Source organism: Cnephaeus nilssonii (genome assembly GCF_951640355.1).
Source record: "Cnephaeus nilssonii genome assembly, chromosome: 8".
NCBI classification, from domain to species: Eukaryota; Metazoa; Chordata; class Mammalia; order Chiroptera; family Vespertilionidae; genus Cnephaeus; species Cnephaeus nilssonii.
Genome location: NC_137079.1, coordinates 12,417,615 through 12,444,950, shown reverse-complemented (window position 1 = coordinate 12,444,950; position 27,336 = coordinate 12,417,615). Strand labels below are relative to the sequence as shown.

General features: G+C 45.4%; 1 protein-coding gene across 4 annotated transcripts in view; it reads right to left on the bottom strand.

Moving 5' to 3' along the window:
- MTUS1 (microtubule associated scaffold protein 1) overlaps positions 1–27,336 on the bottom strand; it is a 131,419-nt gene that overhangs the window by 64,475 nt on the left and 39,608 nt on the right. For 3 of the 4 annotated variants that reach the window (XM_079779090.1, XM_079779088.1, XM_079779089.1), the window contains exons 2-4: positions 24,375–26,492; positions 20,089–20,284; positions 2,042–2,203 (exon numbers count right to left, since the gene is read on the bottom strand). In XM_079779090.1, the coding sequence (XP_079635216.1) occupies positions 2,042–2,203; positions 20,089–20,284; positions 24,375–26,348 (2,332 nt within the window). In that variant the 5' untranslated portion in view covers positions 26,349–26,492. The remainder of the gene's footprint in view (positions 1–2,041; positions 2,204–20,088; positions 20,285–24,374; positions 26,493–27,336) is intronic. The other variant, XM_079779091.1, reaches the window with a different exon arrangement.

Sequence of the window (27,336 nt, the reverse complement as noted above, 5' to 3'; positions counted from 1 at the left end):
TGGTACAGTCATTTAAGTGGGTCAGAGCAAGCTCAGGCAGGAAACACTGCAGCCATGTTCGCTCCCACATCCTTCATGCTTGCGCTTAGTGAATTAGAAACGGGGGAGGGAGGTATCTGTAAGCTCCCAGGCGCTGCACAAAACAGATCGGACCAGCCAGCAAATCACGCTAAGAGGCTCATTGATCCGGACGCTAACTCTGCAGCGGGGGAAGCTAGACAGGCTCGGTGGGTGGAGGGAAAAGCCCTTTGTTACAAGACAAAAAGGAGCAGACAAAGGCATGGTACAGCCTCCTCAGGACTGTCAGGCCCGCCAGGGAACCGGTGGCCGTGTCAACATGGCTGTCCATGGAAAAGGCTGGGTGGTGACACTCCGGAGCGTCTGCTTCCAGTGTCACAGATTCCGGCGTCAGGGGTCCCCTGAGAGCACGCTGCGGCTGCTGGTGGTTTTTAACATTCGCGTTGCACACAGAGAAAGCGGCAAGAGAAGTGACCTTAACGCAACACGCGCCCGCGAATCACCTTTCCCAATTCCTACTTCTCTGCTCCGTGCAAACCCCTCTGATTTCACGCGACAACTTCAAGTGCAGACAGTAAGCGGAGAGGAACCCCGGTCCATGGTCAGTAGCATGTTCCGGCATTCCTGGAGTCCTGGTATCCAGCTCCTTCCTGCCATGAGACTAGCCACTGCTGCTACGTGAGCTCTCGGAAACGCGCTCATTCATTCAACGCCTTGTCCTCCACACGCGCGTCAATTCTGTTCTCACGCTGGCTGAGTGCCCTGGCCCGGTGACAACCTCGCTGAGCCTGAATTACCTTACATATATAATGAGTTGCAACAGAAATTATTTGAGAGGGGAAAAAAAATGAAATAGTGTATGGTAACCCTGTAATACGCTCCATACCCCAAAAGGTTCGCTACCCATGACTCTGCTTTGTCCCCGGCCCCTCCCCAGAAAGAAGAAACCGATCCCTCCTTAAAGAACTCCCCTCCGCCCCACACCCCCGAACATCTGGTTTCATCTGCTTATTCTAGTTATCCATGTACATATCTTCTTTCCTCTCATCTCCTTTTAGAGAAGCGCCATTCTTTTATAACCTGTACCTCTCTCATTGCATCTATCATGACGCCTGCACACAGCCAGGCACTCCTAAATTGTTCAAATTAACTACATTTGTGAGAAAATTTCCATGCGCAAAGAAGTACCAAGACCAAACACACCTTTTGAATGCAAGGGAACACTCAATTCATTCACCCTTTTTATACACAGGAAAACAGAATTCACATTAGCAACATTAAAAATATTACATAAAAGCAGGCTTGAAATTCTAATATACTAGTCATCTGACACTGAATCTAGCATCCAAAGATTATAAAACACACACCCACAAAATGTGGTCTTTTACAAAATAAATGGAGCTGAAGTTTTCTTTTTCCTGGTTTCCAGTTGGGTTCCATTGGCCCCCTAGATTGCTTTCTTTCCTTAAACCAGTGATGGCGAACCTATGACACACGTGTCAGCACTGACACGCGTAGCCATTTCTGATGACACGCGGCCGCATGCCGAGGATGAAACATTTGCTGCTCCTGAGGATGAAACATTTGCGACTAGAATCTTGGAGTTAGTTTTTTCCTCAAAGTGACACACTACCCGAGTTATGCTCAGTATTTTGGCGAAGTGTGACACACCAAGCTCAAAAGGTTGCCCATCACTGCCTTAAACAAACCAAAAAAACACTATCACTTCAAATGACACACTTCAGAATCCCTATTTTAAACAATACCAGGTCCCTTTAAACACCAATATTTCAATGTTTCATAGCACATTCATCCAAAGAGAATGTTGTTGAAAGAATGTTTTTCCTGCCAAACTTTCAGAACAAACAAAAAAAAAAGGAAAAAAAATTGGGACGAAGCAGCAGCAAATGTTTTCATAAACCACAGAACCAAAAAGTCTAGTAATTATCTGCAGGGCACTGGCTCTTCATATAACGACCGTTTCAACAACCCCCTAAGGATGACAGACGTATGGCCGACTCACAGTTGCTGCTGTAGGCGTTCAGATCACTGTGGGTGCTGGCGATGGAGGCGGGGCTCCCCGTGCGCCGGAGCACCGAGCTCTTCAAGGACCCGTTGGACTTCGGAAGCGGCCGAGGCAAATTCACCCAGGACGGAGGTGCAGTTTTCAAAGATGTAGGTTTTCCTTGAGGGGGGAGAAAAAAAGAAGTTTCTACCGCTATTCATATATTTGGAAGTTTTTAGCTTATAAACGCAAACGCCTCACTGACAACGTAAAATGGATATTCCCAATCACATAACTTCAGATGAAGTCTTCACCTAGACTTTATTTATTGCTGATATATTAGAAGCAGGCAAGCAGGCTGGCTGTAACCAAGGAGCCTCACGTACTTAACTCGTGTGTTCTGTGATACAGTGGTAGGTCAGAAAGAGCCATGTGAGATAGAAGCTTGTGGCCAAGTTAAAATCAAAGAATAAACAAATTGATATGACTCCCCCCCATGCTGTTGACTGAAAAGTATACAAATGAGCCCATCCACGCACGAGGATTCCATGTAAAACAACAACAACAACAACAACAAAAAAGATGAAAAATTTAAAACAACCAAACAGAAAGGGGGAAATAAATCCATCTGATGACGAAAAAGAAAACTTCACTTAGAAAATACCTACTGTCTAACACCAGGTGGTGCTATATGACTAGCAGTATTCTTTTTTCCTCTTAACTTTTCATCTTTACTCCTTATTTGCCAAACTTAAATGATCTCCACTCAAACTTCTCTTTCTTGCAGCAGAAGGGTTTCCATTTATCAACAAAATACACATGCCTCACATTCTCTGGCATCTTTGAAATCACACTGTCTCACACTGTCTGAATGTGGGCATTTCCCAAGTTCAAGACTCCACCTCTCTTGCAGATTCTATCTTATTCACTTGACTCTAACCCTGCCCTGTATGAATGAATCCCAGATTCGCACCTGCAGCCCTAGCCTCCTTCTGAACCCCAATGCTGCTCACATTTCCAATTCCTTGCTGAAGGATTCCATTTGGACAGATAACCTCCTACCTACTGATGCTAATTTAAGTCTAGTTTTCCTTTTTCCCCCAGCCTCAAAACACAGGAATCATTTCCCCTCCCTCCCCCAGTTTACCATATAATCTAGCACCAAGTCTCTCAATGCTAAAAGTATCACATACTGAAGAATGTCAAGAAAATGAAAAGACCTTAGATGAAATTGATAGTGTCGCATATTACTGATGGTGCCGTAAGTGAGAAAAGAACTTTGTCTGAAAAGTAATGCTCATTGCTTTGTCCCAGTGCGTTCACCTGTCAAAATCTCATCTTAACAGAGAAAAAGGAGCTGACTCTCCTTAGGCCTGGCATCTAAAGTCACCCAAATTAAAGTTCTCCCTGCCTCCAGCCTCACCCCTGCACTGTTCTTTGTTATGGGCAACCAGCCTACTCTTCTCTCGACACCAGGATTTTACTATTCTAATCCACTAGGAACATTGTTTCTTTTCAAAACAGTCTTATTCCTCCCCATCCAAGTCCTACAATCCTTACTAACCCCTGATATCTTGCCTAAACAACTGTATTAGGCACCATACGCCCTGTCCTTCTATCCTTCCCCACCCCACCACATGGACCTCCTGAACATGGGAACTATGGTCATGACCCAATTTAAAAAGCTCCATTTCCCCATTATCTGCAGGATATTATTTTCAATCCTCTCAGTGAATATTTAATTCTAGAGGCATGAAGGGGTTGACTCATACCAATTTCTTCCCCCTTATGCTTTGCCATGCCTCCACGCTCATTTCTACCTCTCTGGGTCATTCTACTCTATTCTTCTGCCGAAGACCATCTTTGTGAACGCAATGGTCTCCTTTCCGTCTAGTCCTCTATTTTGTCTGGTGCATACAAAGCCAACAGACAGTGCTTTTCAATCCTTGGCAGCCCCACCCCAGATCTGTGAATCACCATCTCCATCTTAACAAGATCCCCAGGCGATTCAAATACACATGGAGTGTGAGAAGCCCTGGGAAGAATCAGGACCTCTTTGTGTGCACAGTGGGCCACACCTCCCTTTATGTTGCTTCTATCACAGCGTCTATTTACTGTGTCTCTGGCCGAGTCTCCCTGAGAATGGGAGGAGTGTCTTACTCCATTCCGTCCCTCAGGGCCCAGCAAAGTGGATAGCATAGAGTGAGACTTAATATATGTTTGTTGAATTCATTAATTTTTCTTTTCAGGCCAAGAGTTAAGTATGGGAACTAGGGAGAGGTAGGTAAAGGGTACAAACGTTCAGTTATCGATTGAGTAATGTCTGAGGTGCTAATGTAAAACATGGTGACTAAGGCTGATAACACCTAAGGTGGATGATTAAAATCTGCTATAGAAAAGAGCTGGAAACAGCCCAAGTGCCCATCAGTAGGTGAGTATACAAAAAAGCTGTGGTACATTTACACCATGGAATACTATGCAGCTGGGAAAAAAGAAGGATCTCTTACCTTTTAAGACAGCATGGAGGGACCTGGAGAGTATTATGCTAAGCAAAATAACCCAGTCAGAGAAAGACAAGTATCACATGATCTCACTCATATGTGGAATCTAATGAACAAAATAAACAATGAACAAAATAGATCCAGAGACATAGAAGCAGAGAACTGTCAAATCTCAGAAGGAAGGTTGGGTGGGGGAGAGATTAACCAGGAACTTACATGCATATATGCACAGTCCATGTACACAGACAATTGTGTGGCGAAGGCCTGGGAGGGGTGAGTGTGGGGTGGAGGGGGTCATTGGGAAAACAGAGGAGACATGTGTAACACTTTCCACAATAAAGATAAATTTTAAAAAACTGCTAAGAGTGCAGAACTTCAATGTTCTCACACACACACACAAAAGATAAATATATGAGGTGGATGTGTTAATTAATTTGATGGTGGGAACCCTTCCATAATGTATACATACATACGATCACCACAATGTACACTTTACATATCTTACAACTTTATCAATTATACCTCAATCAGGCGTTTATAATTATAAATGTAGAATTATAATGGTGATAGTAATAAAACTATTAAAATTTCCTTTAAAGGCAAGAGTAAATAAATTTTGGTAATCTCATCATCTATACTGAAGCATTAAACACTTAACCAAATTTATTTGTCCTTTGTTAATAGACTACAGCCTATTAGCTAAATAAAAGGAGACATTTTTCTTTACATTGCTTATGATGATTAGCAAATAATAGATATTCAAATGCCCATTTGATTTTTAAATTTACAGTTAGCCACAAGTTTTACTTGATTTTAGAGGTATAGAAAAAGTTTTTTAGAATATAAATTCATCAAATTGCTGCCCTTTAAGCAAAATAATTCTGATGAGTCATATCATCGAAACCAATGAACAAGGTTGGGCAAGCTACATATGAAAGCTTCTGGGCCGCAGCCACATGCAATCAAGACTCAACAAGTTTAGAAAATCAACTTATTTTTCAGAAAGGAATGTTTCACAGCATTGTTCCTGAAGGACTGAGGTTTACATACATTCCTCAGTGTGCCTTGGAGTTACTACAGACCTGTACCCTGATTCCAACACACAGCCTGGCACCAGAAGCAAGCTTACTCCTCAGTTATCATTCCTCTGACCTGCCCTACCCCCCTTTTAAAGAACATATATATTTTATTGATTTCAGAGAGGAAGGGGGAAGAGAGGAAGAGAGAGAGAGAGGATGATGAGAACCATTGATTGGCTGCCTCCCTGCATGTCCCCTCCCCCACCCTCCACTGGGATTGACCCTGCAACCCGGGCATGTGGCCTGACCAGGAATCAAACCGTGAACTCCTAGTTCATAGGTCGATGGGCAGCCACTGAGTCATGCCAGCCAGACTGCACTACCCCATTTTTACAAGTCACACTGTCACCCCCACCCACACCACCCCCTCCACCTAATGGCAATTTGCAGTCCTAGCCAAAGTCTCGCCCATTCTACTAGTACATACTCTTGACTGCTGGGCACTGAGGGTACTGAACCAAGCCTACTTCACCAAAGGACTAACTAGCTCCCTTGAAACTCAGAATAACCCTGACAGTGCATTAACTATCCCCAGTTGGTAGATGAGAAAACTCCTTGGGCACTTAAATGGCTTAGTTGGGTCACATACCTGAGACCTAGAGTACAGGCCACTTACCACCAACCTAACATTCCCTCTACGGAGCCACAGAACAGAGGCTTCACGGTTAAGGGAAGAAGTGTCAGGCGTGGAGGCCAGTGTGAGCTCCTCCTCCCTCTAGAAGGGTGTCCCTAGACTACAACAGTAAAAACACCACGATACAACAAGGTGTGCGACTGTTTCACCAACAGGCCTAATGTTTGCCTAATGGCCAAGGTGGTCTAAAGTGCCTGTAAGTAGACTTCATATAAAGCAGCAGTAAAACACAGTCATCACGAGCAGTATAGGCAACATGTCAATATTGGGCTGAGAGGTTGTGAATAACCTGAGCACCAAGTTCTTAAACGATGAAGTCAATACAGGACTGCTCTGACGGGCAGTCCCAAAAAGGCGATGTTCATCAGTTTACTCCACATTATGTTATTCATCCCAGATGTGAACCATAAAGATTAAGATCTACCTGTAGAGATATTACTGACCTTAGAGGTTTATTTTAAGTTCATGCCTTTAGCATAAACTTATATAGAGAGAACTGGTTTTGATTCTATTATTATAATCATCTCTTGTCTAGGGAAAATATGGAAGGAATAACATTTGCTCTTTGCCTTATGTCAAGCGTGTCAAACTCGCGGGCCGCATGCGGCCCACAAGGAATATTTTTGCGGCCCAGCCAATATAAGGGTACGTAAGAGACATTTTAAAAAAATTCCGTAATTTTTACAATAGCCTGTCATACATAATTATTAATAACTAGAGGCCCGGTGCACAAAATTTGTGCACAGGGGGTGGGTTCCTCAGCCCGACCTGCACCCTCTCCAATCTGGGGGGCCTCAGGGGAGCCCTTTCCAATCCGGGAGCCCTGATAGCTTAGGCCCACTCCCCGTGGTTCTCTGCTCTCTGCGGGGCCTGGCCGCTCCGAGCCCGCTGCCCAGGGGCTCTCCGCGGCCCAGAGGCTCTCCGCGGCCCAGAGGCTCTCCGCAGCCCAGAGGCTCTCCGCGGCTCAGGGGCTCTCCGCGGCCCAGGGGCTCTCCGCGGCCCAGGGGCTCTCCGCGGCCCAGGGGCTCTCCGCGGCCCAGAGGCTCTCCGCGGCCCAGAGGCTCTCCGCGGCCCAGAGGCTCTCCACGGCGGGGGTGGGATGCTTGCCTCGTTGTGGGCTTGATTCCCCAGTTGGGGGCATGCAGGAGGTAGCCGACCGGTGATTCTCTCTCACCAGTGATGCTTCTGTCTCTCTCTCCCGCTCCCTTCCTCTCAGAAATCAATGAAAATATATTAAATTTTAAAAAGAAAAAAATGAATAAAACAAAGCGAAAAACAGCCATTCTCTGGATCATTGTCCCAACCCCTTGAGATTCTGCTTCCCAGCAAGTGTGGACAGTTTGGCTCAAGTAAACTCATAAAAGTTCTCTACAGGTTTGAGTGATTTTACATGAACACGACATATACACCTGCTGGTTTCTGAGGGCGAGGCAACAGAATAGGGTAAGGGGAGGTATTTCAAATCAGTGAAGAAATTTGTGGTATTAAGATATGTGAATTTTAAAAGGTTAAAATTGGAGAAGCAGTATGGTATAGGGATTAAAAGTCAAAAATCTAGAGCCACGGTGGTTGAGCATCAACCTATGAACCAGGAGGTCACAGTTTGATTTCCAGTCAGGGCACATGCCAGGGTTGCGGGCTTGAACCCCAGTGAGGGGCATGCAGGAGGCAGCCGATCAATGATTCTCTCTCATCACTGGTGTTTCTAACTCTCTCTCCCTCTCCCGTCCTCTCTGAAATGTAAATGTGTGTATGTGTATGTATGTATGTATATATATGTGTGTGTGTGTGTGTGTGTGTGTGTGTGTGTGTGTGTGTGTGTATGTTTTTGTTTTTAAATCTAGAGCCAAACTGCCTAGGCATAAACCTAGCTCTAGCTGCACTGGCTGTGGGCAGGTTATTTAACCTCTCTGGACCTCTATTTTCTCAAATGTAAGAATGGGGGTGACTATACTGGTATTTCATAGGTTCTTGTGAGAGTTGAATGAGTTCATATTTTTTAAATGCTTAAAACAGCCCCTGGTCCAAAGTAAGTGGTGTTATGACTATTAACTACCAGTGCTCACTATCAAAAAACATTTGAGTTGGGTTAAAAAACATAAAAATTAAGCATAATAATTAAATATAGATTAGTCTTCCTTTTCAGTAGAGAAGGTCTTGTTAAGCATAAAAACAAAGGAACTGTTAAAGGACAAGACGCATTTGACACTATAAAAACGGGAAGTTAACAAAAAACAAAACACCATATGCGCAATAAAAGGGCATAGAGTAAAAAATACAGGACAAAGGACAACAGATAAGATCAAACCAACGAAAAAGAATCATATGCCCCAAAATATAAGGGAGCAAAAGCTCTAAGCTAAAGGGTACATAAAAATAGTCAATACATTGTATTTTTAATTTAACCTGATTGTATCTAACATCTTTCCTGACTCCTCAACTGTCATTCCTAATCCCCATTTCCATTGTTCACATTCTATAGAAAGGTCTAAAAAGCCAAATATTTGTGTCTCCCACCTTTCTTCAAGTTAGGGGTGACCATGTGATCCAACCTCTGCCAATAAGACTTCAAGATCCGAGCACTAGGGGATGAGGTGCTGAGTAAGATCTTTCCTCCGTGATAAATGGGGCCAGGCATGTCAGGAGGGAGCTCTCCTCTGGCTGCTGTCCTTTGCCCTCAGCCTCTGGACACGGTAGTAGGAGCACTTAACACGTGGAACTCTTAGCGACCATACTTTAACTGAAAAGTCACTGACGAAAGCAACATGCTGAGGCAGGAGGAGTGGAAGGACAGAAAGATGACATTATTGAATCACCAAGTTTGGAACTGCCTGCCTCTCGACACACACAACCTTCTGGTTTAACCCAAATTGTGTTCTTCATGAAATCTTCCCATTTGCGAGAGCCTGGATGAACCGAGAGGGTATTATGCTCAGTGAAATAAGTCAGACGCATAAAGACAAATACCATATGAACTGGTTTATATGTGGCATCTAAAGAGCAAAATAAATGGAGAAACGAAACAGAAACAAAACTGACTCATGGATACAGAGAACAGACTGATGGTTGCCAGAGGGGAGGGAGGTTGGTTGCTGGGTGAAAAAGGTGAAGGGATTAAGAAGTACAGATTGTAGTTACAGAATAGTCAAGGGGACAGTTTAGGGAATGTAGTCAACAATATTGTAATAACTAAGTATGGTGCCAGGTAGGTATCGAAAATATCAAGGAGATCACTTTGTAAAATAAAACCTATAATTATCTAACCACTATGCTGTACACCTGAAACTATGAAAGTCAACTGTAATTGAACAATAAAATTCTTGAAAAGACAAATTGTGTTCTTAATGACCACATTCCCGGTCTTCTTTCTCCTTGGAACACACTTCCCTTACTTGGCTTCCAGAACACCACTCATGACGGACTTCCCGCCTACCTTGCTTGCAGCTCCTTCTTGGACTCCTTTGTAATTAATTCTTCCTCATTTCCCCAGCCCTTTAAAGCTTGGGAGTACTCCAGGGGGACTTTGTAGTACTCCAGGGAGGTCCCCAGGGGTGCTCTTGACACGTTCTCTTTCTACATTTACTCTCTTGGTAATTTCATCCAACCCAGTGGCTTTAAATAACATTTAAATGTTAATGAGTCCCAAATTTATATCCTTAAGCCCAGATTTCTTCTGTGTACTCTAGACTTGTATATCCTACTTTCTACTCTACACCTTCTCTTCTATAACCTATTACTCATCTCAACTTAATTTCTGAGTTCCCAATTATCTACCTTCCAACATCTGTGTCTCCATCATCCATCCCCTTCTCAGTAAATGGCAACAGCATCCTTCCACTGCTCACACCAAAATGTGTACAGTCATCTCCGACTCCTCTCTTCTGCTCTCACCCTCGAATTTCATCTTAGCAAATCTCTGTTGGCTTTACTTTCCACACACATATCTGACCACCCCTCCCCCGCCCCACCCCCCTGCCCTGACCACAACCCTGGTCAAAGAGGCCACAATTTCCTACCATGATTATAGCAACACCTCCTCACTGATCCTGTCCTCACCCCAATTCAATGTCCTCTCGACACAGCTATCAGAGTAATCCGGTGAAAATTTAAGTCCATTTGGTTAAAAGCCCACGTCCTTATGATTTTCAAGACTCTACCTGTTCTGGCTCTCCACTGCTTGTCCACCCTCACCCCCTACTCCACTTTTCCTTCCTTCATTCCCTGCTGTTCCCAGTGCACATGAGTCAAACTCCACCTCAGGTTCTTTCCACTGAGACTGCTATCTTTTCACCCCGACATTCGCATGGCTGGCTCCTTCGAGCCTTTACTCAAAAGCCACCTTTCCCTGGCCACACTAACCAACATTTCTCCCCCTTCCCTCCTCTCTTCTTCTGCACACCCCAACACTGCATATTCCCTTTCTTGGTGTTAGTATTTTTCATCTCTCTTTAGAACTTCACACTATCAAACATCCTATATACTTCATTGTGTATATATGGTCTGTCTCTCCTACCAGAATGTACCTTCAAGAAGGGCATGTTTTGATCTTATATTCACTTCTATACCTCAGCGCTCTGACCATAGGATCTGAATTTATTCAATAAATATTTGAGTACCTAGCATATTTCAATTAAAATAAGATACCAGTTTATACTTTTCCTAAAGAGGGACTATTTGGCAAGAGTGTTAGAAATGTCAAAATTCTTATGTAGGTGTTGGGAAATCCTCACACGCTCGGAGCAGGAGCACAGACTTGCATGCAGCTTCCAGAGGGCGATTTGGTGACTCGTATCAAGAGCTTTAAAAATGCTACCCCTTCTGATTCCACCAAAAGGAAGGTATTTACCTGACGTGCTTACCTACTCACTACAAAGTTCTTCTGAGTAGAGCTGTTGAATACACTAAAAAATACTGGAAACAACCCAATGTGTAAAGAAGTCTGAAGAAATAAATCATAGCACGTTCACAAGATGAAATATTATACAGCCATTTAAAATCATGTTACTAAGAATATATACGAATTTAAGAATTGAGGGAAATAGGTACCATACCTTGTCAATGAAAAAGAAAATTCAATCAACTAATCAGGTGCCTACCGACTATTAGATATGAGGTCTCAAAAATACTAGGAACTGTTTATCCCCATCACATATATGTAAGCATGTGTGCATGAGAATATGCAAAAAGAAAAGCATTGAATAGTCATAGATTATGATAAGATGAGATCGAGGGTGATTTCTCTTCTTCCTACTAGTCACTTAAAGCACTGTAGTTTTTAAATCGCCTACTGGAAAGAGGGCAGTGGAAACCTGATGAGCCATCCAAATTAACTGGCTAAATCCAAGATACAAGAGGGGTAGAATAAGACTCACCTTGCTTGGGACAATGCCCCATGTTCCCTTCTTGCCATGGACCAGCCTGAGCTCCACCTGGACCTCTTCCTTATTTATGTTGACCGTCAGAACACCAATGCATTGCGTCCTAATTGCCCACCTGCCCTCCTCCCTATTTCCACGCATCTGTACTGACTTCCTCAAACTTTATTTTCTATCCTCTGAACCCTAACTGCCCCTTCATTTCTACTCCCCAGTTCACCAGCTAAGTCCCAAATCCATATGTATCCTTCTTATTTTTATTTCTGGGGTCTCAGTGGCAAAAATTAAACAGCAGAAAGGATCAACACTAAACCAAGACTAGTGCTTACATCTGTAAGGGTATGGCTTTATTATGTTATAGAATTGCTTATATTATAACAAGAAAGAATTTAAGCAAACTTTGGTATTAGGAATCTACTCTCTTTTGAAATCCTATAGCTTTTTTTTTTTTTTTTTAGTATTATAGGGAAATATGTAATGAGGAACATCTTACCCATCTCATGATTCCTCAGGGTCTGTAGTATGACTTGCACAGAATACACTATCAAACTGTTGAGTGAATGAATGATCTTCAAGAACATAACATTTCAGTAACACCCTACATTTGCACATTGCAAAATGTGACTTCAATATTCCACATGCCAAGGCAATATTATGGAAGTAGGGTACAAGAAACTGCATCCTGCATTGCCATCACCCATTGGCCTAAATTCAAGAGTAAACTCAAAAGACAAAGTCACAACAGTTCCAGTGAGTCACAACAAAAGCACAGCAAGTCTGAGGAGGGCCGGGATTTGACAGAGAAACAAGAGCAACCCATAAAGCAAGGCTCTCATGATGCCTTCGGTGGCAGGCAGCATAGTATTCACGGTGACACTGTCAGGACCTGCCTCTGCAAGCGTGTTCACAAGAGTCTGCTGCTTCGGATGGAGATTAAGCAAAAATAACTTCCTTAGTCACAGGCCTGGGAACCTGGGCCCCGCAACCACGGGTGCAACATACCCAAGATTTAGAGGGGCTGCATCCTTTCTGGAGCCCCAAACAAAGAAGATGAACACGGGTCTTCAGATGTTTGCTCCTCAGCACATGTTTTTGCCTGGTAGGGAATGAGCTCACCTGGCACTCGCCCTGAGAATTCCTAACAGAACGAGGAAGGCACGTGGGGAGCCTCCTGGCTCATTAGAAGCCCAGGTCACGAGCTTTGAACAATGAGGTCATTGAGATTCCAAGTGGGTCATCATCTTAAGTTTATTTCCTTTTAGAAAATTACAAAAGTAAGCAAATCAATAAAATTTGCACAAATTTATTTGAAAGAAATCACCTAATCTCATAAAAGCGCGTTGCAAAACACGAGAAAGAACCTGCCCAGCCCATTATCCACAGCTGCCACTCTGACTCTTCAAACCACTGCTTCATCTCCAAGTGGATCTATGTCTACACACTGCTGCCTTCCCTTCTTCGTTTACCAGCTCACTGGACACATTCCGATGCTCCCATGGCCTGGTTGTCAGTCATCCCAGCTCCTGTCTTCATCAGCTCTTTCCCTAGAGGCTTCCTGACCCTCTACACAGTCTTACTGCCTTAAACCTCCAACATGAACACAGCCTTTGAGGTGGTTCTCTGTCTTCAGTCTCTGCAACTTAACATGACTCAAACTAAACCATCCTTCTCCTGGTCACCTCTTCTTGCTACTCTATTAGGAAAAACCTATTTCGCTTCATGGTCACCAGAACGAGAAAACTGAGGAAACACTTAGGATTATTCACCACTGAAGGGCCCTCTTTCTCCAAAACATCTTCTAATATTTTCATCTGCTTTTGATTCCCAAATACTGGTATGATTCTTACAAGCTTGTGTCCAGACTATTAGAACTGCCCTGCCTTAACCTCCCTTGGGGCTCACCTATCACTTATCCCAACACACAGTTTGCTCAAGGCATGATGGCTCCCCAGACACCCCATACCCTTTCATGACTCTACATGTGCGCCCCCGGGAATGCCAGCAACCTTTCATGCCTGGCCAACTCCTACAGGGACATTTCAAGGCCAGTTCGAATGTCACGGCTCTTCTCCAGTCTTCCCTGAGGCTGGGTTACTGGGGTTCCCTCTACTGTGAGCACACAGAACTTCATACAAGTCTCCACTCCCATCAAGTCCGACAACATCTGTAAACACCTGTTGCGCTGAGCACTGGAAAATATAAAAATAACTCAGACCTGGACTCCATCCTCATGGATCTCACAGTTCTATAGAGGGCAGCTATGTAAGAAAATAATTACAGTAGAGAATGATAAATGCGAAGTACCACAGAGGCCAGGCATTCAGCTGGGGTTTGAAGAATGAAGAGTCTGAATTCAAATGACTGGCTTAAATACCTCTTTCACCTCACCCTCCAACTAGTGAGCTCATTAAAAGGGCATCCACCGTGTTTGTATCCTCAGAATCCAGTTGACTGTCCAGCACATAACAGACACCCAAAACCTTTCTTGCATGGAAAAATAAGACTACAGCGTGAAAGAGCATGGATGCAGAAAAATAAGACTACATGATGACATAGTAAGCACAGTTTGAGTCATTCCATAAAGCAATCTTCCCCAGAAGTACTTGCCAAGTGAGAATTGTAAGAATGCCTGCAAAACGATCAAGAATTCCAGTGATGCCCTAACCGGTTTGGCTCAGTGGATAGAGCATAGGCCTGCGGACTCAGGGGTCCCGGGTTCGATTCCGGTCAAGGGCATGTACCTTGGTTGCAGCCACGGCCACATCCCCAGTGGGGGGTGTGCAGGAGGCAGCTGATGGATGTTTCTAACTCTCTATCCCTCTCCCTTCCTCTCTGCAAAAAATCAATAAAATATATATATTTTTTAAAAAGAATTCCAGTGATGACGTCGGTAAGGAAGAGAACACGCCTGTCTGCCACGTGCCTACAAGGTGCTGCTTGGTAGGCCTCCTCCCCGCTCCCCACCTCACATGCTGGTCAGCTCAGCACCCGCAAGCACCACCCGCACTGCCTCACCTCGACTTTGCACTCGCTGTTCCCTCCTCCGGCAAAGTCCTTCCATCTGACGCCCAAGTGTGTCCCTCCTTCTCCTCCTCTGGGGGTTGGCTCAAATGTCACCTGCTCAGCGAGGCCTTCCTCGAGACCCTATTTAAACATCTAACGCCCGTCACTGCTTTGTCTTTCTCCTCATCACTTACACCACCGTACCTGCTAAACACCGTGCTGGTTTGTGTTCTGACTCACCCTCCTAGAATTCAAGCTCTGCAAGGGCCAGAATGTGCCTCCTTCCCAGCACCTCCAGCAGCTCCCAGCGCAGCAGGCTCGGCCGCGGCTTGTTAGAGGAATGAGGGTGTGGAAGGGCCCTCCCGCTGCACGTGCACAGCAGAGGTGAAGAGCGGAGACCTCTGCACAGATGGCCTGGTGGGTTTCCTCCCCACCAATTACAACTGGGTGCCTTGGGGCAAGTTACGTAAGCTTTCAAAACCTCACTCCTTCATTTGCAGAGAGGGGATAATCATAGTATCCGTACCTCATGAGCTGCAAGAATTAAATAAAATGGTGCATTTGGAAAGCTTAGAACCGGGCTTGGCACCTCATTGGCACTCAAAACACATTACCACGATTATTTTTTATGGAAAGAAACCTTGAGATGTATTCCTTAAGAAGCGTTTTAATTGCATACAAATATAGAAACATCTAGGAGCAACACATTAAAGTCAGCGTTTAGAGTAAGTATGAGATGACCACTCCTGGTTTTTAATAATGAATTTATGTAAGCGTGTGAATACATTTCTCGTAATTTTGCTTGTTCTCCCTGTCTCTCAAACTCTTGCCTAGAAAAGATATAAAATAAATAGAAATGATTTCAATTCCCTTTAATACTAAGTACACAGAAATCAGTTTACATACAGAAAAGCAACTAAGAGGGAAACCACTTAGCGTGAAAGAAGAGAAACCTACAGGACAGGCAAGTCATTACAGGTGGGATGTACTCCTGGTTTGAAAGGAATTTATCCTATTAACCCACAAGGGACTGAATTAAAACAAAGGTATATATTCTTTTGAAATGTTATTTCTCTTTCTCTAGAACAAAACTAAAGACCAGCTCTTTCCTGAGGCCTTTCTTTAGGCTCTGGCATAATAAGGCCGGTCCCCGAACATTGATTCTTCTTTTCCCCAGAGTCCTAGAGCACGCAGGGGCCTCTTCCACACCCCACCCAGCCCCTGTGGGCTCTGTGGTTGCAGCGTCCCCATGCATGGGCCCTCGCCCTCCAGGGGCAGCGGGAAGGGCCCCCAGGGGAGGGAGTGCATTCCGTACCATTTCCCTCGTCCAGCCTGACTCAGGCTGGGCCCTGGAACACACACATCTGTCTGTCATCCACAACCTGGTATCGCCCCTGAAAGTGCGGGCAGACGTGTCTCTGAAAACGCCTGAATCGATCTGGTTATTGCACATTAAGTGGCATTAACGTGCAATAACCGTGTAAAATCATTTACATCATGATAAATGGATTTAGATTTTAAGCCAAAGGCCTGAAAAGAGAAATGCCACAGCATCTAAACCAGGGGTCCTCAAACTTTTTAAACAGGGGGCCAGTTCACTGTCCCTCAGACCGTTGGAGGGCCGGACTATAGCTTAAAAAAAACTATGAACAAATTCCTATGCACACTGCACATATCTTATTTTGAAGTAAAAAAACAAAACGGCAAAAACACCCACATGTGGCCCGCGGGCCGTAGTTTGAGGACGCCTGATCTAAACTATTCAGCTGAGCAGAAGAATTCTAATTGACCAAAACTTGTGGCCATCCTAATGGTGTTTCTTTTTGTTGTTGTTGTTGTTGTTGTTGTTTGTTTTTTAAATATATTTTTATTGATTTGAGAGAAAGGGAGAGGGAAAGAGAGACAGAAACACTACTGAGACAGAGAATCATTGATCGGCTGCCTCCTGCACTCCCCACACTGGGGATGGAGCCCGCAACCAGGGCATGTGCCCTGACCAGGAATCGAGCCGTGACCTCCTGGTTCATAGGTCGATGCTCAACCACCGTGCCACGCCGGCTGGGCATAACAGTGTTTCTTAGGCTACAAGGTTAAGAGCATGGATGCAGAGCCCACCGCCTGAGCGGAATCCCACCTCTGCCACTTTCTAGCGGCATAACCTGGACAAACTGTTTAACTTCTCTGTGACCGTTTCCTCATCTGCAAAATGGGGGAAAGCCTCACAAAACTGCGGTGAGGATTAAATGAATTTGTAGGGGAAATGATTAAGACAGAGCCTGAAACTTGGTAAGCATTGAAGAAGCGTGGGCTGCTATCATTAGCATTATAAATTATTATTAGAAATAGTTTCCCCCACTCTCTCATCCTGTTTGAGTGTTTAAAACACACGCATACCCCCAAAAGAAGCAACGGGTACTTTGGGTTTGCTTTGTTGTCATCCCTTATAATCTGGTTTCATATAAATGCCCTGGTTTTGCCCAATGGAAGAGCTCCGTGGTGCTTCATCCCAATTCTTTCTCATCCTCACTTGACAGCTTCAAGAAAGTGGCTGTTTGAACTCCAGGCCTGGTTTTCGGCTTCGTCCTCTGAAAGGAGTCATTGAAACCCCAGGTCAGCTGGAACATTCCTGCCGCTTACCTTTCAGCACAGTAACTTTGTATGAGCACAGAGGATGTCCATTCGGTTTCGGTTTTCTAAGACACAAGCACGTCATTGTACAGCGAATGGCAACATGCTCTCGATGATCTGAGGGCACTTTGTTTCTGCTCCTGGGTTCTGTTCTACTTTTCACTCTGTGGTGATTAAGTTTCCTGTCCCTACAACAAACACCGCTCCATGGACGGTGAGCATCCAAACAAGTGAGCTGCTGTTAACTTTTTAAAAACATAACACAGCATAATCAAGTCTTTCAGTGCAAACCCATACAGCATCTGCTTACATTAAATTTTTTTTCCCCCATTTATATATGGGAAACGACCAAGTGAAATATAATTTCATGTTTAACTCAGATTGAAAACTCTGAAAGTATAACTTAGTTATCAAGCTTGTTTATACAGGTTAATAAAAGCTTAATAAACTTCCCCGTCTTTTTATTAAGACTAAACAGACCTATTTTTCTCTCCTTACAACATTGCCCTTATAACAGTATATAGTAAAGGGACTTAAAAATGATTCACTTTTTGATGGGACCAATTACCTACATAAAAGAATCCCATCTTGTAAAACACAGGGGTGGGCAAAAGTAGGTAATAATCTACACTAATAAAAGAGAAATATGCAAATTGACCGTACCAAGATGACACCCATCAGCCAATCAGGAGTGGGTATGCAAATTAACCCAACAAAGCTGGCAGGTTATTTTGCATATGCAGGCACAGAACAGCCAGGTGGGGTGGGACGCCTGCTATGAGAGGGAGGGCGGGGGGCGGAGGGAGCTACAGGAGTGGTGCTCCGGCCGGGAGCAAGGACTTGCAGGCTCCCGTGCGTCTGGGAGCGAAGCCAGGGGAAGGCAGGCCTATTCTTGCACGAATCTTAGTGCAACGGGCCTCTAGTAATAAATAATAATGTGAGAATAAGTGCTGTTTTGCATACTCACAACTGTAAACCTACTTTTGCCCACCCCTGTGTATGCCGGATATTGGCCACATTTCTTAAAAGCATGTGCACTTAAGGTTTTTCTGGGATTTGAGCATCGTGTGGTCCAGCAGTAGCCACTACTCGGAAAATTAGGTGAGCTCCACATTGCCCCTAGAAAGATGACTACAAAAGTTGACAGGGCCTCCCGTTCTTAAACCCTCACACGTCAGAGATGCGAAGGCTGAAGGCCAGGGAGGGTAATGGACTTGCCCAGGCAGTTCTTGGTGCAAGAGTGATACTGGGGGGGCTCCTAACGACAGGCCAGGCTGCCGTGGCGTGGCTCCTCCAATACACCAAGCCGCAGACGCTCCAGACATCTAAGCAGGAAGGGGTCTCCCCATCATCCAGCAAACTCCATGAGCCTTGTCTGGCAGCAACAGTAAGAACCAAGGCTTTGATCTCACTTATGCCTCAACTCCCCGTCCGTGGCAATATCCAAAATAAGGATCACGCCCAGCCGGTGTGGCTCAGTGGTTGCACAGTGGCCTACGAACCAGGAGGTCTCCGTTAGACTCTGGTCAGAGCACATGCCTGGGAGGCAAGTTTGATCCCCAGTGGAGGGCGTGCAGGAGGCAGCTGACCAATGATTCTCTCTCATCACTGATGTTTCTATCTCTCTCTCCCTTCCTGAAATCAATTAAAAATACTAGTATATTTAAAAGAAACAAAAACAAACAAACAAAAAACAAAATAAGGATCGGTTCCTCTCCGAATTTCTGTCACTTCTCTTCTGTTTTTCTCCCAAAGGATGAAGGTGCTGCTAATTTTTCTTCCTCCGCCCATACCTCTTCCTGGGTCTGTGCCTCAGAACCTCAGCACCCTGATGCCAGGCCTGCCTCTAAGTAAGGCATCCGTAAAACCCTTCTGCACGTTACAGGCCTCTCGCCCAGGCGGCTTCACAACAGGACTGGAAAACAGATGCCAAGGTGTGGAGATGTCCGGAGATACTCTGGGTTTTGGCTGGTTTGTTAGTTTCTGTAAAGTGTTCTCACATGTGTGAACACACAATGCTAGAGGCACTTTTTTTTTTTTTAGACCATTCAATTATAGTCACTCTTTTTATAAGGAAACCTCTAAATCTCTCTGATGTGCCTTTCATTTGCTCAAGGTTCTACTTGTTAAAATAGGGGTGTTCCCTGCAGGGCATTTTCCATGGCTTTCTGTCTCCGTCCCTATGACAGAGACAACTCCTGGTCTGATTTGTAAGCGCAGCCTTCCATTCGGAGAACTCTGTGCATCTGCCAAAGTAGTCAGACACTTAACAGCTAGCTACTCTTGAGGCTCTCAAATTTCATAGACCGAATATGATTTTAAAGCTACTACTTCCAAAATACGAACCAACATAAATAAAAGTTCCTATTAGAAAAGTTTAACTTTTTAGTCCCTCTTATGTCCCTGAAAATTTCTAAAACATCTTACAGTAAAAATTTTTTTAAAGGCTAATCTTTTCACATGCGGTGAGGGTACATTGTAAGTTTAGCATATAACACTTAAGTGTTATTAAGCACTTAACCATTTTTTTAAAAATTGTTAATAATTCATCTAGAACAGGTAGCTGGCTATATCTCTATAAGCTTGCTTCTGAATGGCTTGTAAGTGAGTTTGTGCAAAAAGATCTCTCCCCACTGAGCCTGTACATGGCTCAAAGATGAGGGCTGTGTCCCCGACTTCTCCTACCTTCCCTGCTACGATGCTAGTCCACAAAGGTCAAGACTTCATGACAGAACGCATTTGTTCTAAAACCAAAACCTGCTTTTCCGCTTTCCAACACGCCTAATTTTACATGGGAATAACTCATACACTGCTAGAAGGCACGGCTGCAGTACTTTATGCTCACCAGAACTGGCCGCACGCCTGATCCTCTGCAAAGATAAGGTCCGGTCGGAACTGAGAGTTCTGCTGTTGCTGGTACACCTCAAGCAGGAAGCAGAAGGGCCCACTTTGGCTTTCGGACCTGGTGTTATCCGCAAACTGGAGGCGTCGGGCTTGGGTGCATTCCTACCTGCGGGGGCTGCAGTTTTTGAAGCAGAACCCTGTGAAGAAAATGGTTAAAATGTGAGTTCAGATCACATCACCCCCACGCTACTCCCTATGGTGTTAGCTACATGAAGGAAACAATTCATTTCTATGGTGCTGTCTTTTTAAATTTTTTTTTTTAATTTATTGGGAGGATATTGGTTAATGAAATTGAGTTTTCAGGCTGCAGATTTCACACTCAAGACTACAACATCAACTCTTCTCTCAATTTCCATCCTCCCAACCTTCTCTATATGTTTCAGCCCCCACAATCATGTGGCATAAGCCAGTTCCTTAAAAATCAATATTATATATCTATCTTCCTATACATACATAGATACATGTATCTTTATATATTCATACACACATGTCTAGCTATACACATATACATATTGCTATAGACTGAATGTTTACTGCCCCACCCCCCCAAAAAAAATCATAAATTGAATTCATAAATCTTCAATGTGATAGTATTTGGACGTGGGGCCTTTGAAAGTTGATGAAGTCTTGAAGGTGGAACCCTTATGAATGGTATTCATGCCCTAAAGAGACCCCAAAGCGCTGTCCTGCCACCTCCGGCCATGTGAGGATGCAGGGGAGGACTGCTGTCTAAGAGGAAGCTGGCTCTCACCAGACACCGAATCTGCTGGTGCCTTCATCTAGGACAGTGATGGCGAACCTATGACACGCATGTCAGTACTGACACGCGTAGCCATTTCTGATGACACGCGACCGCTTAGGCGGCCACATGCCGAGGATGAAACATTTGCTGCTCCTGAGGATGAAACATTTGCGAAATAATGTTTTTTCCTCAAAGTGACACACTACCCGAGTTATGCTCAGATTTTGGCGAAGTTTGACACACCAAGCTCAAAAGGTTGCCCATCACTGACCTAGGACATCCCGGCCTCCAGAATGCTGAGAAATAAATGCTTGTCATCCATCTTTTTAAAAAGAACAATTTCTTTAAGCAGAGATGCCAGGTGAATATTTAATTTTCATTTTTACCATGAAGAAATTAAAGCTCTTCACAGTTTACTCTCAAAATCATCGTTATCTGCCTTCTGGCCCCATCAGTGGAACTGTTCCCAAGGTGACCAATGGCTTGTAGGCCTTCTCTGTGGCATCTGGTGACGATGAGTCCACCTTTCCTAGGTTTCTCGACACGGTTCTTCCTGGTTTTCTTTCCACCTGTCTGCTTGTTCCTTCTCTGGATTCTGTTCTTCTAAGCCTTTCAAGGCTAGCCACCATGAGGGTCTTAAGTTGGTCCTGTTCTCTTCTCTCACCATATACTCTCCCTAGATCAGTGGTCGGCAAACTCATTAGTCAACAGAGCCAAATATCAACAGTAAAACGATTGAAATTTCTTTTGAGAGCCAAATTTTTTAAACTTAAACTATATAGGTAGCTACATTGTTATTAACTTAATTAGGGTACTCCTAAGCTGGCCTTTGCTAAAAACTCAAGGGGCCAAAGAGCCGCATGTGGCTCGAGAGTCGCAGTTTGCCGACCACTGCCCTCGATGATTGTGTTTACTGTTTTAACCTTCACCTATACATTGTCAAGTTCAAAGTCCGCATGTCCAAGCGAGCAGTCTCTCTGGAATTTCTCAGAGACCTAGCTTCTATCTGCACCTGCCCACCTGACATCCTTCAGGCACCTCTACCTAACAATGTGGACAATGATCATGTTGTTGTGGTTTACTGATCAACATCTAGTCCTTACAGGATGAAAACTACCATTTTAAGTTCGAAATGCTTGCATCAACTCACTTAATCCTCATAACCCTACAAAGGTGGATATTTTCATCACATCCTATTTTACAAAAGAAGAACAGAAAGCAGTTTCTAAAAGTAAACTCACTTCACCTATTCATCTCAAAACATCAACAGTCGCACACACCCAACTTAAACAATAAACGCCTCTTCTAGGTGCTTCTTCCTCACTTCTTAAAGCCCTCTCGATGGCATCCTCTCCCTTCTCCCCCACCTCGGGGCAGGCCTACATCGTTTCTTGGCAGGACTACTGAAAACACATCCTCAGGATCTTTCTGGTCTCACCGGCCCTCTGTTCATCTGGCACTCCACCGCTACGGCAATCTCTCCAGAGTCCAAATGAGGCTCAGAGCGGCTTCCCTCTGTCTTCCAGGTCAAGTCCGCCTCCGCAACAAGGCAGGCCGAGCCCTTTCGGACGGGTCGGCCCCTGCCGTCTTCTCCAGCTTACTGCTATGGCTCTGCACTCCTGGCTCCCATCACACTCACTGCCTGGAGTCCCCTGAATGAGGAGACCCTGTTTCTTCATCTTGGTGCATGCTATTCCCTACACCCAGCACGCCCTGCCAACACATACTTGCCCTTTAAGCTCCAGCTGGTGACTAACACAGTATCTCCCCAAGAAGCCTTCCATGACTACTCTCCCCATCACCACCACCCCATTCTTTTTTTTTTTTTAATAGATTTTATTGATTTTTACAGAGAGGAAGGGAGAGGGATAGAGAACCAGAAACATCGATGAGAGAGAGAGACATCGATCAGCTGCCTCCTGCACACACCCTACTGGGGATGTGACCATAAACCAAGGCACATGCCCTTGACCGGAATCGAACCCGGGACCCTTCAGTCCGCAGGCCGACGCTCCATCCACTGAGCCAAACCAGCCAGGGCACCACCACCCCATTCTGACCCCTGCGGCACAGCAGCCCATATATACTTAATACCCTTAGTACTTAATACCCTTTTGGTTTATCTTCTAAAATTACCCACTGCAGCCCTAGCTGCCTTGGCTCAGTGGATAGAGCGTCAGCCTGTGGACCCAAGGGTCCCGGGTTCGATTCTGGTCAAGGGCACATACCTCAGTTGCAGGCTCCTCCCTGACCTGGGCCCTGTTCGGGGTGCGTGCAGGAGGCAACCAATCGATGTGCTTCTCTCACATAGATATTTCTCTCTCTTCCACTCACTCTAAAAATCAATGGAAAAATATCCCCAGGTGAGGATTAAAAATGAATGATAAATAAATAAATAAGTAAAAATTACCCACTGTTCTAAACACTACGGTTGGCCAGCGGCTGTGTCTTTCTTTTCTATATCCCAACAGTCACCGTCCCATATAGCATGCCGCAGGTGCCCCATAAATGTTCCCGTTCTACATACAGAGATGAGAGCCTGGGCCTTCCTCGGAGAGCAAATTCCGACAACACAGGCTGTCGCGTGTATCCTCCCTTTCCAGCAAGGAAAACGCAGCCTCCTAGAGACTGAGTAACCGCCTGAGGTCACTCTGCCAGTGGACGAAGGAGCTACAATTTGGAACCAGGTCTAACTCCAGAATCCTTGAACTGCACGTGAACCCTTTTTTGTTGCTGTTGTTTAAAATGGAACTATAAAGTCCTCTCCCCTCCCACAAATATCTGAGAGCTGCTATAGAAAAAATGCCGGTTTTTACTATAAGAATAAAGTGGGTTTTATTTAATGTACCAGAAATCAATTATGTTCGGGCTGCAAGAGCCCTCACTCATCACCTTGCAGGGGGGGGGGGGGGGGGGGGGGGAGGAGGTTCTCAAAAGATGACTGGCCCCAAGTCACAAGAGCGATCAGAGACAGAATCCAGAGTCCTCCTGCTCACCGGAGAGACACCACTCCCCGGAGCCGCTTCCTCACCAGGAGACCAGGTATTATTATTTCTGTGTTGACACTGTGCCAGCATCCCCAGCCATTCCTAAAACTGTGGTCCAATCCATTTTAAAGTTCATTTAAAAAAAACCACTTTTTTCCCTATAGATAGAAAACAATCAGATGTGTCGCTTCAAATAACTAATTACCCTAAAATAGTCAAGTAGCCTGGTCTTCTAAGTTTACTATTACGCCCAAAGGAACATTAATACTCAATACAAAATACGAAGCTTCAGGAATTTCTTTTCCCCAACATGCAGGTTTCCAATTAACACTCGAAAATGTACCGACGAGGGAAAGGATGACTGGCCAGCGGAGTAACAACTGAAAGCAAATGAGCGCCTCACTCTGCAATGTGACTGGCAATTAGTGGGTGACCAACTGCTCACGCAGCCCTGAGTCTCCCCCACCGTTCCCTGAGGCAGGCAGAAATCCGACTCACCAAAAACAGAGACCCATAGTCAAAGGTCTCATTCAAAACGTCCTTCTTGAGGTCTTGTTTTTCCAGAAGGGTCCCATTTTCCTGTTCTCCCTTCTCTTCAGGGCCAGTCCTACAGATGTTGGGCACATACGTCATTTCCAAGCACTCGGGGCTTTCCGCTGTCACCGAGAACAGGCCCCTGCACTTCTGGAGAAACGAAGCCACGGACCCAGGCTCGCAGGCCGAATGGGAAGAACTTGCCTTGTCAACATCTTCCCGATTCGATTTCAGGGCAGGTGTTGTTCTTGAAACCTTGTGGGAAGCGTTTTTAGAATGCGTTGCAACATGCTCGGCCTGGCTCGTGATGAGTTTATTCAATTGCTGCTTCTGCGTCTTGCTAATTGGGGTTTCTGCTTTCGTGTCTGCGTTCAGGTCGGATCTCCGGGTTTTGCTCAGCGCGGTCAACTGTCTCGAGGAAGAGACCGACGAGGGGGATGAGCAGGCACTGCTCAGCTGAGGTCTGGGTGTGACCTTGGACAAAGCGGGGTCGTGGGCCTGCGCTGCGGGTCTCGACATCACTTTTGCTTTGACGTTCTTGAAGTTAGGTCTTGGGTAACTGATGATTTTGTTCTTTCTGACTTTGCTGCCTATCGGGGTATTGGCTTTGGAGGTTGGCTTCCCTAGGTTCGGTTTAGAAAGCTCTCGGTGACTCTTCTCCAGGTTACTACATTTCTCCGTCGCCTCGACGGGGGAGACAAAAAAGGTTGCATTCAGGGGTCTGGGGACTGGCGTGGACATGCAAATGGCGTCATTTGCACTGATGACCATGTCATTTTCATCCCAAGTCAGTTCAAGCGAATGTCCAGGGGGGCTACTTGGGACCAGCTCTATGGTATGATGTTGGATTTCCAGGTCCTCTTCATGGGGGGCCATCTGTGTGTGTTCGGCCCCGGTGACATTGGGTTCAGGGCGCAGCACGGGGGCTGTGCTGTTGTCAAAAGCTGGCACCAGGCAAGGGCATTCGTCATCGATAAGACAATCAGACGCTGTTTCTCCTAGATTTTGGCCCATTTCCTTTGGCCCATGTGAGCTCGCTGAATGTGTCTCACTATGTGGTTCATCGCTAGATAAACAAAAGAACTCCTTTATTGCAGACCCGCTGGGAACATCCATGCCATCGGAAACTGGTGCCAGAGCGTGGATCTCTTTTTCCCCAGCTAGCCTTCGCTGTGGCCCATCTGTGTACTCACTGGTGACCTTTCCTGAAGAATACGGGCAGGCATTTCCAACATCTGGAACAAAGGCATCAGTCTGCATCAGCACCTCAGAAAACGCTGTGAACGCTGCACCCTGGGCCTCCGAGGCTGTGGCCGCAGGGCATTGAAAGACGCCTCTATCATAGCTCGTCTCTGTCACGTGTGTCTTCTCAGAATGGGAAGCCGGGCGAACGGAACAGGATAGAGATGTATTTCCACTTCTCATGCCAGTTGGTTGCAGGCTCCCAGAGGCGTGCAAAGACTGGCTCTTTCCCACGGCGTGGTGTTTTGCAAAGGTGCAGTGAGCGTTATCCACTCTCATGTCAAAGGTCTGGTTTAGCTCCCAGGCATCCGGGCAGTCTGCACAGCTCCAATCGCCCTCCTTGGCTTTCCGCGCAAAAGGCGGCGATGGCTCATCACTCTGGCCCTGAGGGGACTGTCGGGAATGACAGCTGCTCCGCGGGTAGCTGGGCTCCGCGGTGACTACGGCGTGTGCGGGACCAGAGAAATCACCTGGAGGCTTTTGGTGATCAAGGTCTTCGACACACGGAGGGCTTAAGGCCATGTTTTCACCAACGTCCGCAGCAGCGTGGGCTTCATAATCCACCACCATGTCGTCTGGGTTGGCAGAATGCCAGCAGCCCGCCGAACAGCTCTGCGGAGGTGGTGGTCTGGGGTGGTATGCATAAGGGTTTCCACTGTTGTCTTCCGGCTTGTCTCCTGAACTAAAGTCATTCATCCTGAAGACGAACTCAAAACCTCTGCCACTTCAGTTCTTTCTTAAATCCTTTCCAATGAGACGGGAGGAAAAATTGTCCATCTTCGACGTTCTTCTTCAGCACAGTTGAGAGTTTCTTAGTCTGAGATGTTTTGAAGCTGTTCCCTGGAAGAAATAAAATATTTAACTCACAGAAATGTTAGAAAAATGAGCAAGTCACCACTTGATTCATTTCAGTCCCTTTGTTTTTTACGTTTAGAACTTACGACTACGGATGCGGGTAATTCAGGTATCGTTAGCTAAAGTATCACCCCTTTTCAAAACGCTTTTTCATTTGAGGGCATGGGGCCCATGGAAGGCAGACACTGCCACTGTTGCCCCGGCGACTGACTTCACATCGTAGATGCCTCCTCTCGACTCTCAGTGAATCTTACTCGTCATAAGAGAGAAGAAACAGGATGTGATAACCGTTTCCTTCTTGTTGGTTGAAAGAGTGAGCATTGGTCCTAATTTGTCTAGGACGGTCCCAATTTATGCCTGTGGTCCCAACATAATTAGTAATGATGCCCTTTTCGCTTTTCAGAAGGGTCCCTGTGTTTCCCTGGAGGGTGATCGCCAGGCAGCCTGGCAGGCACCGCCAAGGAGCTGAAGATGAGTGACGATTTGCAAGCATGTCAAACTCAAGGCCGTTTGACATGCTTGATAGGAAGCTGGTACTCTCTTTTCCATGTTTTCATTCTCTACCTCAAACTCATCCCATTTCAAAGTTGAAAAAAAGTTGATTTTTTAAAATTTTTTTAAAAATTGATTTCAGAGAGAGGAAGGGAGAGAAAGAATTAGAAACATCAATAATGAGAGGGAATCATTGAGCAGCTGTCTCCTGCACACTCCCTACTGGAGATCAAGCTCACAACCCGAGCATGTGCCCTGACCAGGAATTGAACCAGTGACCGTCTGGTGCATGGGAGAACGCTCACCCACTGAGACACACCAGCCAGGCAGAAATTGT